This window comes from Nanorana parkeri, unplaced genomic scaffold (assembly GCF_000935625.1).
Source record: "Nanorana parkeri isolate BGI_ZX_2015 unplaced genomic scaffold, ASM93562v1 scaffold165, whole genome shotgun sequence".
NCBI classification, from domain to species: Eukaryota; Metazoa; Chordata; class Amphibia; order Anura; family Dicroglossidae; genus Nanorana; species Nanorana parkeri.
In genome coordinates, this window is record NW_017306433.1 from 118,310 (window position 1) to 133,248 (window position 14,939).

Here is a 14,939-nt window from a genome sequence, read left to right on the forward strand (position 1 = left end):
CCTTGTCACCCTTACTATTTGCCCTGGCTATTGAGCCTCTTGCTGCCCTGGTCAGACATTCGGTGGATGTGATAGGCTTCAAACGGGGAGCGCTGGAGGAGAAGATAGTCCTGTACGCCGACGACACTTTGTTGTTCTTGGCAGACACGGTGTCTTCTCTGACCAGTGTTATGTCCCTATTGTCGGACTTTGCCACCTACTCAGGCCTGGTTGTTAATTGGGAGAAATCTAACCTTCTCCCGTTGGATCCACTGAGTGCACCGCTAGATACTGCTATGCCTACAGGTACAATCTACCATTACATATTTAGGAATACAGATATCCGCTGTCCCGAGCGACTATCTTACTCTGAACTTGCACCCCCTTTTGGGGAGATTTAAAACTCAGCGTAACTCCTGGGTCAAACTACCATTGTCGGTGGCTGGCAGAGCAAATTTGATTAAGATGGTCTGGATGCCTCAATTACTTTATGTGCTTCATAATTCCCCTCTCTGGATCCCTAAAAAGATATTTCGGTTGATAGATAGTATCTTTAGGGAGTTGATCTGGAAACTGAAACCCTCTAGGCTGCGACTTGATGTTCTACAGCGGCCCAAAACCTCGGGGGGGCTTGCCCTCACTTGTCCACGGTTCTTCTTTCTAGCTTCACAGCTGCAACACTTTACAGGCTGGGCAGCTGGGGAACATCAACCGCAGTCTTTCCGTATTCTCCACCTGTTCCAGGGGCTAAGCCCTCTACAATATTTAGTGACACAATAATAGATAGTGACCTATATGGTAAAACTTACTCTATATACCCTACACTGAAGCTGATGGGACGCGTCTGGGATGCGGCTAAACTAGCTCTTGGCATCGGTGCCCTGACCAGACATACACCGCTGTGGCGCAATGGACGCCTAACCGAGCTTCTCCATCTCCGCCACACTGTTGACTGGTCTAGCAAAGGGGTTTTCACTATATCACACTTGTACAGGGAGGGCAGACTGCGGGACTTTAAGGAACTGACGGAAACTTATGGAGTTCCCGGTAGGTGCTACTTCCAGTTCCTCCAGATTACTCATGCTTTGAAATCCCAGTTTCCTCTGGGCCCTCCAGTTCTATCTCCCACTCCGATATTTGATACGGTACTATTGGCGACCTCCACTAAGGGGATTATCTCCTTTCTATATGCTCATCTTCTGCTTAAATCCAATGTCCTCCTCCCTCTGAAGTGCAGGGTGGGATGGGAGGGAGACGTGGGACCCATAGAGGATGATGTCTGGGAGGATGTTCTTCAGGGGGTTACCCAGGTCTCCCTGTCCCCCACTCATAGACTGACGCAACTGTTTATACTTCACAGGACGTATCGCACCCCTGAATTCTTGTTCCGTATTGGGCTTAGAGCTGACTCCAACTGCCCCAAGTGTGGCTTTCATCGTGGTTCCCTGATCCACCTGCTTTGGAGATGCCCTGAGCTGGTTCGGTATTGGGATCATGTTGTAGATACCCTTAACCTTGTATTTACATCCTCAGTGACTAACTCCCCATTGACGTGTATGCTGGGCATTGTGGAATCCGACGATCTTACGCATCGCACTGCTATAGCACTTAAGCGGGCCTTATTTACCGCAACCAGGGTGGTGGTCCGTAAATGGATCTCCCCGTCACCTCCTTAGACAGAGCTTGTCTAAATCTTAGGTCAACCATTTTGCAGTAGAGAGGGTGTTCTTTGATTGCTGCCATTAAACTGGCAGGCTAGAGATCTGCTTTCATAGGGAAGCAAAAATTGAACTTCTCTGGTCACTGACCTTTGAAATCCTGATGGCAGAGATATAGCTATCTTCATCTTACTCCCTGACTGCATATTGGAAACGTCAGTGGAAAGCAGGTTCGGGTCCATGTACGAAACTGGGTTTTTGTTCTTGTCCAGTATACATTCAAAGTCTACAGACAGCAAATAAAACACCATATCAAAGGCTTTGAGGTCAAAATTTCCTTATTTCTATCAAGATTTTTCTTGTATTTCTGTATCAGTGGGACAGCATTGTAGACGTGTAAATGTAACCATCAGGCCTAAGTTAAAGTGACACTAAAATCACGAGTCAAAACTTAAAAATGCATTCAAGTACCTTAAATATTAGCAAAAATGTATCTTATTTGTGTATCACTCATCTGTAGAGCCTCAATTCATCTCTGAATTGGTGCTGACACTGTCCTTCCTTCTGGAGGGGGGCTACTTTTGTTCCCCATGGTACTTGTGTGTGTGTTGTAGAATTAGCCACCACTCCAAGCTCACTCCCCAGATAGACTACAATCTCGCATTTAATTTACTAATTTGTATCGAGATTGTAGTCCATCGCGGGGGTGAGCTTGGAGCAGAAACATAATAGGGGCGAGGGGGAAGGAGTTAATTAGGGTTAAAGAAAATGTTAAACAGGAACAGGTTTTATTTTTTTTTAACTTTCATGACTTGATCAAAAGACTTCATATGCAGATCATGTCTTGATACCATTTTTTTAAAGACCAAGTACTTTCTCTCAGGTACTTGCCGATACCAATTACCGATACTTTTTCTTGAAGGGACAATTGAAATTGTTTCTAAAACAACACAGACTGATGATGTCCCCAAAGCAGAATTCATCTCACCAGGCTGCATGACAACCTCATCTGGGAGACATGTGGACATCTGCAGTGATTCTGCAGGCACTCCACCTCACCGGTGATGCTGGGACCTGGCCTCCTCCACGTCCAGACCAGCGATGCTGGGCTCCAGCCTCCTCCACCGTCAGACCGTCTCTGCTGCTGGGCCCCCAGACCTCCATCCTTTCCACTGCTCCCGACCCAGTCCTCGCGTCGGTGGGCGGCGGGACCCCCCAGCTTTGAGCCCTGGGGCGGCCGCACCAGTTGCACCGCCGGTAGTTGCGCCCCTGGGGCTGTCCATGGCTGTGCCTGCGCTGGGAAGGAGGAAATAAAGAACCGGACAGGCACTGCCATGGACAGCTACTTGCAGGTCCCCACAAGTGCGAGAACTCAGCAGCCACTACGATTTAAAAATTTAAAGGGCCAGTATCATCCTTAAGAATCGGGACATTTTCATGAGTACGAGTACTTGTGAAAATGCCTGGTATCGGCACCGATACTAGTATCAGTATTGGGACATCCCTAGTCACCATAATGCTGTTACATGATATTTCTCAATGGAGTTTCTAGTGTTCAGACGCTGTTTAGAAGCTTTGATGTACAGAGCAGGTGCTGATGTGATACAGCGCATGCCCCTGCTGTAGTGCATACATCATGTTTCTATCATATGTCCCCAACTAGTTATGTTTATTCACATCTTCTTACCTATGGAATAATAGTATGGTGTAACAACAGACATTCTTGTATAATGTATTCCTCCAAGGGCCGCTCCCAACAGATACTGAATCTGGTAATCTGTTATATTTTCATCGTCCTTTTCTAACCAAGAGAAGAAAAAAATGTTGCACTGGGTGTAATATCCAATGTATCCACAGCTCAGACCTCCATATATCAAATGCCAGACATTTGCATTTAACCACTTTAGTCCCCGGGCTTTTTTTCTTTAAATATACTTTGAGTACCAGAGTGTTATTTTTTTTTGGAGATGTCTCAGCTCTGCACCTTATACTTTTTAGCATTTGTAGCCTATCCTAATGTATTGTATATCATTTTTGGGACAGAAAAGGTTTTCATTTGATAGTGGATGCATATATTTGACTTTTCTAGGTTTTTACAAAATGCATATCTCTGTATATTTTGCAACACAATTTTGCTGATTGAAATGATATCACATAGGTAACCTAGCAGACTGGTAAAACTTAAAAGTAAAACGTTTGCATTTTACTTTTGAAGAACTTTATTTCCCAATCCCTTTTCTATGCTACAGTGCAATGGAGGCAGGAAAAAAGGAACAGGAAGCTCTGTCACCCCCTCATTATTAGTTGCAGTTACCCAGATCTGCATGCTAAAATTAATACCTGATTGGCACTCTTTAAAAGCACAGCGTTGTTCGGTGTCCAGCAGGAGAGAGGCCCGGTCAGATAAGCTGTACAGGGCCCCATGATCTCTAATGGCGGCTCTTGCTAGTAGTGCAGGGACATACGCACAGAATCCAATTAATTTATATTCAATCTGGTAGGACCTCTCAATACAGAGTTGTTTACAGCTTAGGTAACTTGCAAATATCTGAGCCGTGTAGTTAAAAGGAACATAACAAAAACATCAAATTCTACCAGTCTTTACCGGTCTTCCTCAGATCTTGACAATACTGCTCGTGGAACCAGGGAATCTCATATTCTGGGCACTCAAGACACACAGCTCTATTTAGTTCCATCAGGCAGTTCCGAATCTTTGTTTGTTTTTTAGAATCACAGACTGAAAAATAAAAGAAAAAAAAGAGATGTAAATTTGCAAAGATATGCACGGCCTGTAATAGTAGCAGTGATCTCTAGCAGTCTCATGTAACATATTCCCAGTCTCTGACTGTCTACAATCTTTAACCACTTCAGGAACACAATGGGGGTGATTTACTAACCTAAACACACGCACGCACGCACCAGAAGCGTGTGATTTTTACACAGCAAAGCGTATTTATCAACCAAAAAGTCTCTATAAGCATGTTTCCACTAATGCCATATATGGAAAAATCATGCACATGATGCATATATAATGCTGCTTCACAGTTTAGACAAAAATGGTTAGCTCATACATTTACATTCCTGCATTCATCAACGCAAGCAACACAGTGTAGAGCTAATTTACACAACATCACCTTGCAATTCAGGGCAGGGCTTTGCACAACACACCTGCTGGGTGTGTACACACTACAAAGGTGTTTAGATTCCACCCATAGATCATGCTGGGAGGGAACACACTACAGAGGTGTATACATGTTCGTGGTGTGTTTATAAGGTTAGTAAATCAACCCCAATACATATATGAATGGTGCGGTCCTGAAATGGATATACAAAAGATTGCAGCAGCCGTGATCTTGGCACCAATCTCTTCAGCCGACACCTGGCTGTTACATTCAAGTGTTCGGGCAGCTGTAGAGCCACCTGAACACTTGTATGCAGTTAAGGCGTGAGTAACCCCCTCTGCCATCGCTGCCGGATATCCTGGGCTCTGCATACATACATGTATACATGCATACATGTATACACACATACAAACGAAAACATGCTTTCAGAAAATCTCTAGCATAGCATTTAATGAATAAGATGTGGCGATGTCAAAGACTGCATTTGAGGCACCAAGTTGACAACCACACAATACAATACAGACCTAGCACACGGCGTGCCCTGTGGGCTGGAATTTCCTAATCGCAGACATACATAACAAAAATAACCCATTGTCATAAAGGAGCTTGCAACTTACAATCGAGCACTAAATCCAGTCTTCTTAGGAAGTCAGCGTTGAATATAGCTTTTATCAAGTCTTTCGGAAAGTGCTCTGCTAAAGCAAATGCAAAAGCCAACATTAACAAGAGGCGAGGCTTGATTGAATCTGTAAACAAGAAAACGGAGACATTTATCAATTATGCTGCATAGAAACCAGGCAGTGTTAGGCTCACACCTAGGCGATCAAGCTAGTGAGCTGTTCTCGTGCGTTTTCGTTTGCACGGTTTTCAATGCATAGAGATGTCTATGGGACCCAAACCATGCAACAACTGCCCGAAAATAGCTCCGGCACCTTTTTGCGCAACAGTCGATTTCCACCGCGCAAAAAATCGCAAAGGAGTGAACAGCTTCCATAGACTTGAATGCAAGTCTCTTTTATGTGCGATATTGCGCAGCTAAATCCGCACGATAAATCGCCTAGGTGGGAACCTCGCCTTAAACAAGAGGCAGACTGAAAAAGAAAAAAAAGTTAAATTCTATTTACGAGTTCCTCCATTTTTTGCTCTAAAGTAGCACAAAATTGAATTTCTCTCTCCTAAATTGTGCGTCTTTTTGGAGTGTCTCATTTTCCTGGCCAGGCATCAGGGGAGTAGATCTTTTTTTATTTTAGACCTTAGACCAAAATAAGCCCGACTGCAAGGGTTATTTAGTTCTTCTTTAAATTCTCACTACAATCTAATTTTACACATCTCTATTCATTCAGGGATTAACTGATGCCACTGCAACCTGCAGGAAGCACCATGATATGGATCTCAGAGAGGGAGTTTGCTTGTGCACGTGACTTCATCGCGCATGCGCGGTCATCTTTGTGATACCTGCTGGCGGGCATCTTTGTGAAGGACGCCGGCAGAGAGAGGAGGGGACGTTCACCCGGCGGGATAAGGTATGCCGGCGGGTCCCCTCCTCTCTCCTGCAACTGTCGGGCTCTCGGCCCATGACAGAGTGCCTGACTTTTCAGAGGGGATGACACCAAAATGACAGTCAGTCATTTTGCTGTCACCCTTCCAATGGTGTCCCCCGGTTGCGGGCCGCAGCCCCCAGCACCCTCCTTGTGACGCTACTGGGTACAGTGCCATAAAGGGATGAATTCCTTAATAATAACCAGGTTTCTTAAAAAGGTTTCTTTAAGCAGAAATTAACCGAACTTAAAAAAAAAAAAAAAGGACATAGCATATATAATAGCTACACAAGCCATTGTGTAATTTAGTGTTATTAAAAAGTGACCTTTCCATTTAAAACTGCAGCCACTGTCATTTTCTAAAACTGTCCAAAAAAATGTAACGCAATATGGCGACCTCGAGGTGTTCTGTACACAATTACACAATTGGTGCACAGAACACCCCCAGAAATGTAATTCCTGCTTCTGTGATTGGCTGACTGATTTTGACAGACATCTGAACTAAGATGCAAGTAACATTTTAGGCATCCCTTGCTATAGGAATTTCATTTTTGGTGACAAAGGTGAGATGTAGGGTTAATTACTACTAAAGGGATGCGCCTTTCCTCATTATAACACAAAGTCCACCAGTGGATTATAATGACCCTCCCGTTCAGGAATCCATTTGGAAAGGACATGCTGAAACAAACAGCTTTTTCTTAAAGGAGAACTATGAGGTGAGTGCTTTTCACTCACCTCATAGTTCTAGCCGACCTGTGACAATGAGACTGTCACAGGTCGGCGCAATAGATCGGGAGGTGAGCAAACATATACCGGCGTTCGCTCACCTCTCGATCCTGTCACGGCTCTCTGCCGTGACAGGTGAGGGGATGGATTCGCCCCTCCCCGCTCCGATCCGCCAGCGCTGAATGGCGGAACGGACGGGGGAGGGGGCGGGTACAGCTGGCTCTGCCTCTAGATAGGCAGAGCCAGCTGTCACTCACGCAGCTGGGCGGATCTCGACATCGATGTCGGGATCCGCTTTGGCGTCTCAGTATACCGCGAGCTGTAGCTCGCGGTATACTGAGCTTAGGGTAACGGCAGGACGCTAGTTTGTGTCCTCTGGTTAACCTAAGGAGAACTATGGGGAAAAGCCCTGACCCCATAGTTCTCCTTTAAGAACAGGAGCAGGTAGGAATCTGCAACAAAGTTTGATCACGGAGGGGGGATTGATTTTTTTCCCTCAACAAAAGTAGGGATGCACCGATACCGTTTTTTCGATATCGAGTACCGATATTTATATGTCGGTACTCGCCAATACCTAGTACCGATACCAGTACTTCCGCTAACATGAAGTCGACTTCACAGCCAATTAGCTTTGAGCTGGCTTTGTGGCCAACCAGAAAGCCACGAGGCGGGTCTTCACCTGCCACCCAGCTTCTTGATTGGACGGGACGCCGTCTCCATGCTGTTTTGCCGGCTCGATGCTGATTGGCTGGGAAGCCGACCACACAGCATGGAGCCGGCTTCCCGGCCAATTAGGAAGCGCCGCCCCGGTTTCCTGATTGGCCGGAAATCTGGCTCCATATTCCCTCGCGGCACTGCCAGTCAGAGGAAATCTCCCTCTTTCGGTATTGGGGGGTATCGGAACATTAGGGCAAGTACAAGTACTCAGCCAAATACTCGGTATTGACACTGATACCAGTATCGTTATGGGTGCATCCCTAAACAAAAGTCAAGGTTTTTGACCTATCATAGTAAGCAATGCTAAATTTTGCCGGGGAGGTTAAAAATATATAAACAAGCAACTGACTGGTTGATTTATTTTTTTCCTTGTCATTCAGTTTTTACTCCTGGACTTTGGCTTCTTTAGCCAATAACAACCCTCTCTTCCTGCCTAACACAGAAAAAGGACAAGCGAACTCACAAGTACTTACCGAGATTAGCTCGACAATGCTGTATGCACGCAGCATAGAACTCTTCTCCATTGGGAGGCTCATAATTCAAAAAGCTGAAAGCTCTTACAATGTTGTACAGCACAGAAGGAGAAAACTAAAAAAAAAAAACAATAAAACACGATTAATGGCATACACCTTTATAGTTTGGCATTATTATTTCAACCACCTACAGCATAAAGTAAAGTTTTTGCTCAACTTTGTAAAGTAATTGAAATGTAAAAGAAAATGACTTGTGCTCATTGGTCCCGTCCACTTGCTGTTGGTATGATTTCAGCATTTAATAAGTGCCGAAATGATAAAAATGCCCAAGTAATACAAAGATCCCAGTGTGCTGGGTGTGTGATGAGTACTGCCAGCATGTTATCTGTTCCCATGTATACAGAGTAGAAAAAAAAAGACACAGAGACATCCCGCGCAATAGCTTCAGTCCCCTGGACTCAAACCACCTAAAATATACCTTTTAAGTCTGATGGTAAATCTTGCACACCACCTTCAACATTGTAGGGATGACAGATTTCACTATGCCCCTGCCCCTCAGAACTTCGGATTCAACAGCTATGCCATGTAGCTCAGCAACTGAGAAGAAGGGTGAAAGATCCGTCCCTACGACAAAAGAACTGGATGATCTGGAAGACCCCACTGTGACGGTAATGAGGTTTGAGCACCTCCATATTAATTATGAAATATTGGAAAGCAATGCAGCCTTCATAGTAGGGGTCAACCAATATAATTTTTTAGAACCAATATAGATTATGGGCTACCTTTTAGGCCATTATTCTGTTTACATCCGGCTGCGGAATCTTGTGCTGGCAGCTGAATGGAAACAGCAGGCAGTGGGAGGGTGCAACAGCCAGCTTGCTATTGGCAATTTCAGTAGCCAATAGCAGGCTGGCTATTGAACCTGTCCACTGCCTGCTGTCAATCAGCAGAAGAACGGACCTGAAAGATCGCTCTCAGTCTGTTAGCCTGAGATTGTTGTCCCACGAGCTGGAGCAGCACCCTCTGTGCTGGGTGAGGCTGGGAGTGTTAGCTAGCTATTAACTCCCAGTTCGGAACTGTGTATAGTCATATGATGTTGTCGTACAGTGGGTTTGGACTGGCGCAGCCGTCACACCCGCAACGTGTAGCAACAAGCTGGTCAACTACGTTTGCCTGGGCCAACCTGAGGCAATGAGAACCACTAGGATTCCCTCAGCTTTAGAGAAGGAAATTCCTAGATCATAGTGCAATGATCCCACAGAACCACCACTGTATCCCAGTGCCCCCACTAATGGATTTCAGGATCTGAAAACAAACCTTTGTTGTTGAGTCGAGATGCCAGGAGATATTCATCTTGCCTCCCTAAACTAAAATAAAGGTCCTGAATTACTACCTGGTCCAGGGACCATTCTCATGAGTCCAAATGCTGCTGGATGAGAAAATCCACCTGCACATTTTCTACACCAGAAATATACAGTACATGGTGGAGAAAGCTGGAAATTGTTGCTCTGCCCAGGTCAGAATGAGTTTGACCTCTCTCGCCACAGCAAGACTTTTTGTTTCTCTAAGATGGTTGACCTACACCATGATCATGGCATAGTCCAGCTGGATCTGAATTGGATGCCTGGTCAGATGATCAGTCCAGTGCGGAAGAAACAACTTGACCACCTAACGGTTCAAGATGTTGATTGGGAGTTGACAATCCTTCATTGTCCACGTCCCTTGCACTGACAAGGTGCTAAGGATTAAGGCTGGCATTTGTGGTCAGGACCTACTTTCCTATGTTCAAAGCCACCAATAGTGACATCCTGGGTACAAACAAATTAGCCTGTCGAAAGAAAGGTGTGATTTGTCCCTAGAAATCCCCTTGGTGTATGTAAGCAATAAACAAACAGACCAAAAGAACCCATCAGGATTTTGTTGGCATGAATGAATACATTTAGGGCCTTGAAGGGCAGGATGGGGCAGATTTCACCTTATGGCTTGGGGACCGTGGATGGGTTCAAGTAAAAACTTTGGAATCACGCCAAACCAGGAACAAGCGATTACTCCTTCGTCCAAGAGACCTTAAAATGGCATGGTGAATATCCACCTGGCATATTAGGGACACTGAGAGGCTGAAAGCAATAAAACTAGAAGGGGGAGGGAAACAAAACTATAGTTGTAACCATGAGACATCACCTCTTGCACCCAAGCATTACAAATGCAAGATTGCCAAGCTGTTTACAAAAGCCAGAAGATATCCCCCATATTCATGCCAATTATCGCTACCTTGGGGTGCCAGGTGTTACGTGCTGCCACAGAGGTGGAGCCTTAAGAGGACCTTTGCCTGGAAGTGGCCCATGGGGTAGGAAATCACAACTGCTTACATGGTAAAACCATCCAGCACAGACATAGGCCAATAAAGGGTTTCCAGTCTTATCTGTGGCATCCTTAAAAAGAAGCAGCATCTTCTACCAGAATGGTGATCTCTTTGTTGAAGTGAGAAACCAGGGGATCTACTGGGGAGGCATAGAATACTGTCTCACATAACCCGCAGTCAGGAGATAAAAGGGGAAAAAATGCTTCAGATGGTGAAAGAGCTTTTTAACATGCTTCCAATTCTTCTAAATAAAGTTTGAAATAGCAAGTGATCAGGGAACACCTTTCAGACTGGCAAGGCTTGTATAGTCAGAAGGATTGCAGCGCCAAAGGCTGAAACTATAGCAGCAGTAGCGGCAACAGGTTTACCCTCCAAATTTAGTGTTATGTGCACGTCTTTGGAGGACTTCAGTTCCGCCTGTTTTGTATTAATAGATGAGGACTAAGAGCCTCCTGGGGACATATATCCACCCAGGTACATGAAACCCTCCATAACTCACAAAGGTAAGTGAGTGTAAAGAGACTGGGTCAAGCAAAGCAATGATTTTACTCTGGAACTGGAAAACATCCTACAGTTACAGAGCATCTAGAACTGGGAGGCACTATGAAGCAGAATCCAGCACCCAGGGGGCACTTCCAGGCTTGCTCTGCACACACACACACACCTCAGTGAGCTGTCACAATGACATCCACGAGTAAGCTGGCTTATATAAAAAAAACTGAACTTGATAGCTCCACTGGTAAGACTCCCAGGCTAGTAAGGCCTGGTTTGAATCAACCAGCAGATGCTGATTTAAGAAATCCCCAAAAGAAGGATCTTGAATTCCACAGAGCTGAGAAAGACCTCAATTCTTTTAAAAGAAACTAGAATCAGAAACTATGCATACTGGATATAGGCTGACCTAGAGGGTTTTTTTTTTACTTCGAACGCCCTGTAGGTGGCAGTATAACCCAGTTGTTTCAAATTGTCTCTGTGTCCCTCAATGAATGATTGAAAATAATGTAAGAGATTTCTCTATCAGGCAAGTATGAAAAGTAAGAGTACCACAAAAATACTTTCATGTTTTCCCTCACACTCAGTTAAACAGATCTTCACAAAGCTACAACTGATATATAAAACTTCCAAATGACACAAAACTCTAGTATTCCAGTATGCACCTTTGTATAAAGCTGAACTGCTGAATAGGCAGATATAAAACACAAATTAATGCAGTTAGGTAATCATTAAATGTATTATTTCAATGAAAGCAGTGCAACTATCTGCATGTAACATTGTATCAGCCTCTGGTACTCTGTACAGCAGAGTTCAGCCTGGGGAGGCAGAAGGAGCCAATAATTCGAGCTGCAGTGCAAGGAACATGCTGATAGGAGGAGAGAGCAGGCAAAGAGAGATCAGTGCGCTGCTTCCCTTTTACTGTGTTCCCTAATTGCAGGAGGGAGAGATGAGTCAGGATACAAATCTTTGGCAGGTAAAATGGCTCCCATATACTGTATGTATTTCATCTGTGTATATTATGGTTTGCCTAGAATTCAGCCTCAATCTCCAGAGCTCCCTAAAAGTACCCTAACTCAGGGTACTCTATATGCAAATGCCAACTTTCCAGCTCTGAAAGAAGAGACACAGTGATCATGCAATATATGACGATCAATTAGAAAGGCTCAGCACCACAGTGATCATGCAATATATGACGATCAATTAGAAAGGCTCAGCACCACAGTAATCATGCAATATATGATGATCAGTTAGAAAGGCTCAGCACCACAGTGATCATGCAATATATGATGATCCATTAGAAAGGCTGGGCACCACAGTGATCATGCAATATATGATGATCCATTAGAAAGGCTGGGCACCACAGTGAGCATGCAATATATGACGATCAATTAGAAAGGCTCAGCACTTTCATTGGGTGATTCAGAATGGGTGAAGTTGTCCTTCCAATTCAAAACTGAATGCAAATGTTACAGAGCATTCTGAAACCTAAACAGATGTACATGCAGCCTCTTTTACTATGGGCATACCAATGAGTCATTATAATCTAGATGATGTTCTTCTAGTGGAGGTTAGAAAAAGAAAGCATCCCATTGTATTCTCTTAATATCTGACGCCAAAGTCAACAGGAAAAGATCAGGTAAAGTCACTGCAGTCATTACCTCTTCAATATTTTCTATGCTCACTGCTGCAATTTTGTCCAGGACTGGAGTACACCTGATGAAGCTGTATTTCATCACTGTAGACAACGATTCAGCATTCCTATGAGTAATTTGGTGTGGAAAACGCTGATAGGTGTCCAAGATGGCTTCTGCATAGACAATCTGAAACCAGTGTCCCTTCATTAAGTGCATGATCTCCTCTGAGAGAACATCAAAATTCTCCGTATTCCCGATTCTTTCCAGTGTATGTTTGTTCAGTTTTTGGTACAACTTTCTATAATTACTTTTTTCTGGGTTTTTCCAGAGCCATTTTATGACGCTAGCAGTAATCTGATTTATCTGTTTCAGATTACACTGCGGAACAATAGCATCCAGCTTAGATATGATGTCTGCATCCACATTGTTCATGCTCAAGGAGAGGGTGTGGGTCATCAAAGCTATATATCCTGGGTTAGAAGATTTCTTTAGCTCGCTGTGAAAAGATATAAAAAAATATATTTTAGAGCTATAATTAATTTGAGGTAAGGTAACGCCAACCCTACATTCTTACACAGTCTGCCTATAGTCACGCCCTCCCCCTGCACTGTTTTTTTTTGATGACTGTTTACACATCTTAATTAAAGGGCACACGTGCCTAGACCAGTGGTTCTCAACCTGTGTAACCATGGGACCCCCATTTGTCCTTTGTTATTAAGTCGTGACCCTAGTCTGCAATGTCTGCACTGCAATGGAACACACGGCATTAGGGTACTGCGCGTTCTGGTGCGGGCGTACGAACTGTGGGTGGGAGGTGTGTTTGGGGTACCATTTAAATGAATGGCAAAGCAACACCTCCCACACCAGAATTCACAGTAGGTGTGATTGCTTGGTACAGTGCGTTAATCGCACAATACTATGCAATTAACCCACTGTACTAGTGTGAACGGGCCCTCAAAAACAATGACATACATATACAACCACAGACACAATCTCACACACTCACAGACATTCTCACTCACACATACACACTCCAAAAATGTTTTTATTTTTTTTACGGTCCACCCAGTCTCCCTACCTTATGAGAACTGGAAATGTTCATTTCATGTTCATGTTCTTCATAATATTAAGAAACTAACCTAAAATCATGATTTTGTATTGCTTTAGAAAAAATGTGATCGGTAATTGGTATCGGCGAGTACTTGAAAAAAGTATCGGTACTCGTACTCAAAAAAGTGGTATCGGAGCATCCCTAGTTTTAGTAATTTTTCTAAGTCTTCCCATGATGTTGGTTTGAATATGCTCTGTGCCCTAGCAGTATATGACTGCTTGCAGAAAGTTAAAACCGTGTTTGCTCGAGTGGATCTTCTAATTTCAGGTTGTTCAGCAGAATTTAACATGGAACTTGACTTATCCATTGTAAATTCACCTCTTGTTATGATTCCTGTGCGGCTTCACTTCACAACTGCCCGGGATCATTGTTTCTGGTGATGGGTTCTCATCAAAATAAATGCTGTGGTCATTTTGTCAGTCTTTGGGTGGAGGATTCTATATCCCTTACTTTGTTCCCTATAGCCCACCAGAATACCATCTATGGATGTGTTCTCCAATTTAGATCGATTCTCATTTAAAATATAGGCGTAAGCTTTACATCCAAACACTCTGATGTGCCCTATAGGCTAGGCTTCAATCCATGCCACATTTCAAATGGGTGCTTTCAATGGTTTTTGAAGGTAGTCTGTTTTGTAGCTATGCTACAATGATGACTGCTGCTCCCCAGTACTTCTTAGGTTATGTGTTTAGATGAAGCACTGAGATCTTGAGGAATGCAGAATTACGTTTTACTTGCTTAAGAGAACATTACGTCAGAATACAGCATACAGAGAGAACTTCCTGTTTATCATAGATAAGCATGCATATAGAAAACTAACATTGCACTACAGCCCCATCTACAGCTCAAAAGACATAACAGCAGAATGTCAGTAATATGCTGTTGTATTTCCAACAAGGTTAACCATAAGGTTTTAGTATTAGGCTGGTTGGCGATGAGCAGAATCCTGATGCAGATTGCAATATGCAGCTAGCCTTCTGTCTCTCAGGCAGCACAGCATGATGTAATCAAAAGCCAGTAGGCTGAAGGCCATAATGATGAGGGGGGGGGGGCAACATAATTTTTAAATACGGTAAGGAATCCCATTATATTTTTTGAATAACCTGCTGGATCCCTAATACCTT

The 14,939-nt window shown here is 43.9% G+C and overlaps 1 protein-coding gene across 1 annotated transcript in view; it reads right to left on the reverse strand.

Moving 5' to 3' along the window:
* LOC108785480 (FAST kinase domain-containing protein 1, mitochondrial-like) overlaps positions 1-14,939 on the reverse strand; it is a 34,183-nt gene that overhangs the window by 9,459 nt on the left and 9,785 nt on the right. Inside the window, exons 6-11 of the mRNA XM_018554561.1 lie at positions 12,729-13,200; positions 8,214-8,328; positions 5,377-5,505; positions 4,243-4,374; positions 3,325-3,438; positions 1,788-1,923 (exon numbers count right to left, since the gene is read on the reverse strand). Of these exons, the coding sequence (XP_018410063.1) occupies positions 1,788-1,923; positions 3,325-3,438; positions 4,243-4,374; positions 5,377-5,505; positions 8,214-8,328; positions 12,729-13,200 (1,098 nt within the window). The remainder of the gene's footprint in view (positions 1-1,787; positions 1,924-3,324; positions 3,439-4,242; positions 4,375-5,376; positions 5,506-8,213; positions 8,329-12,728; positions 13,201-14,939) is intronic.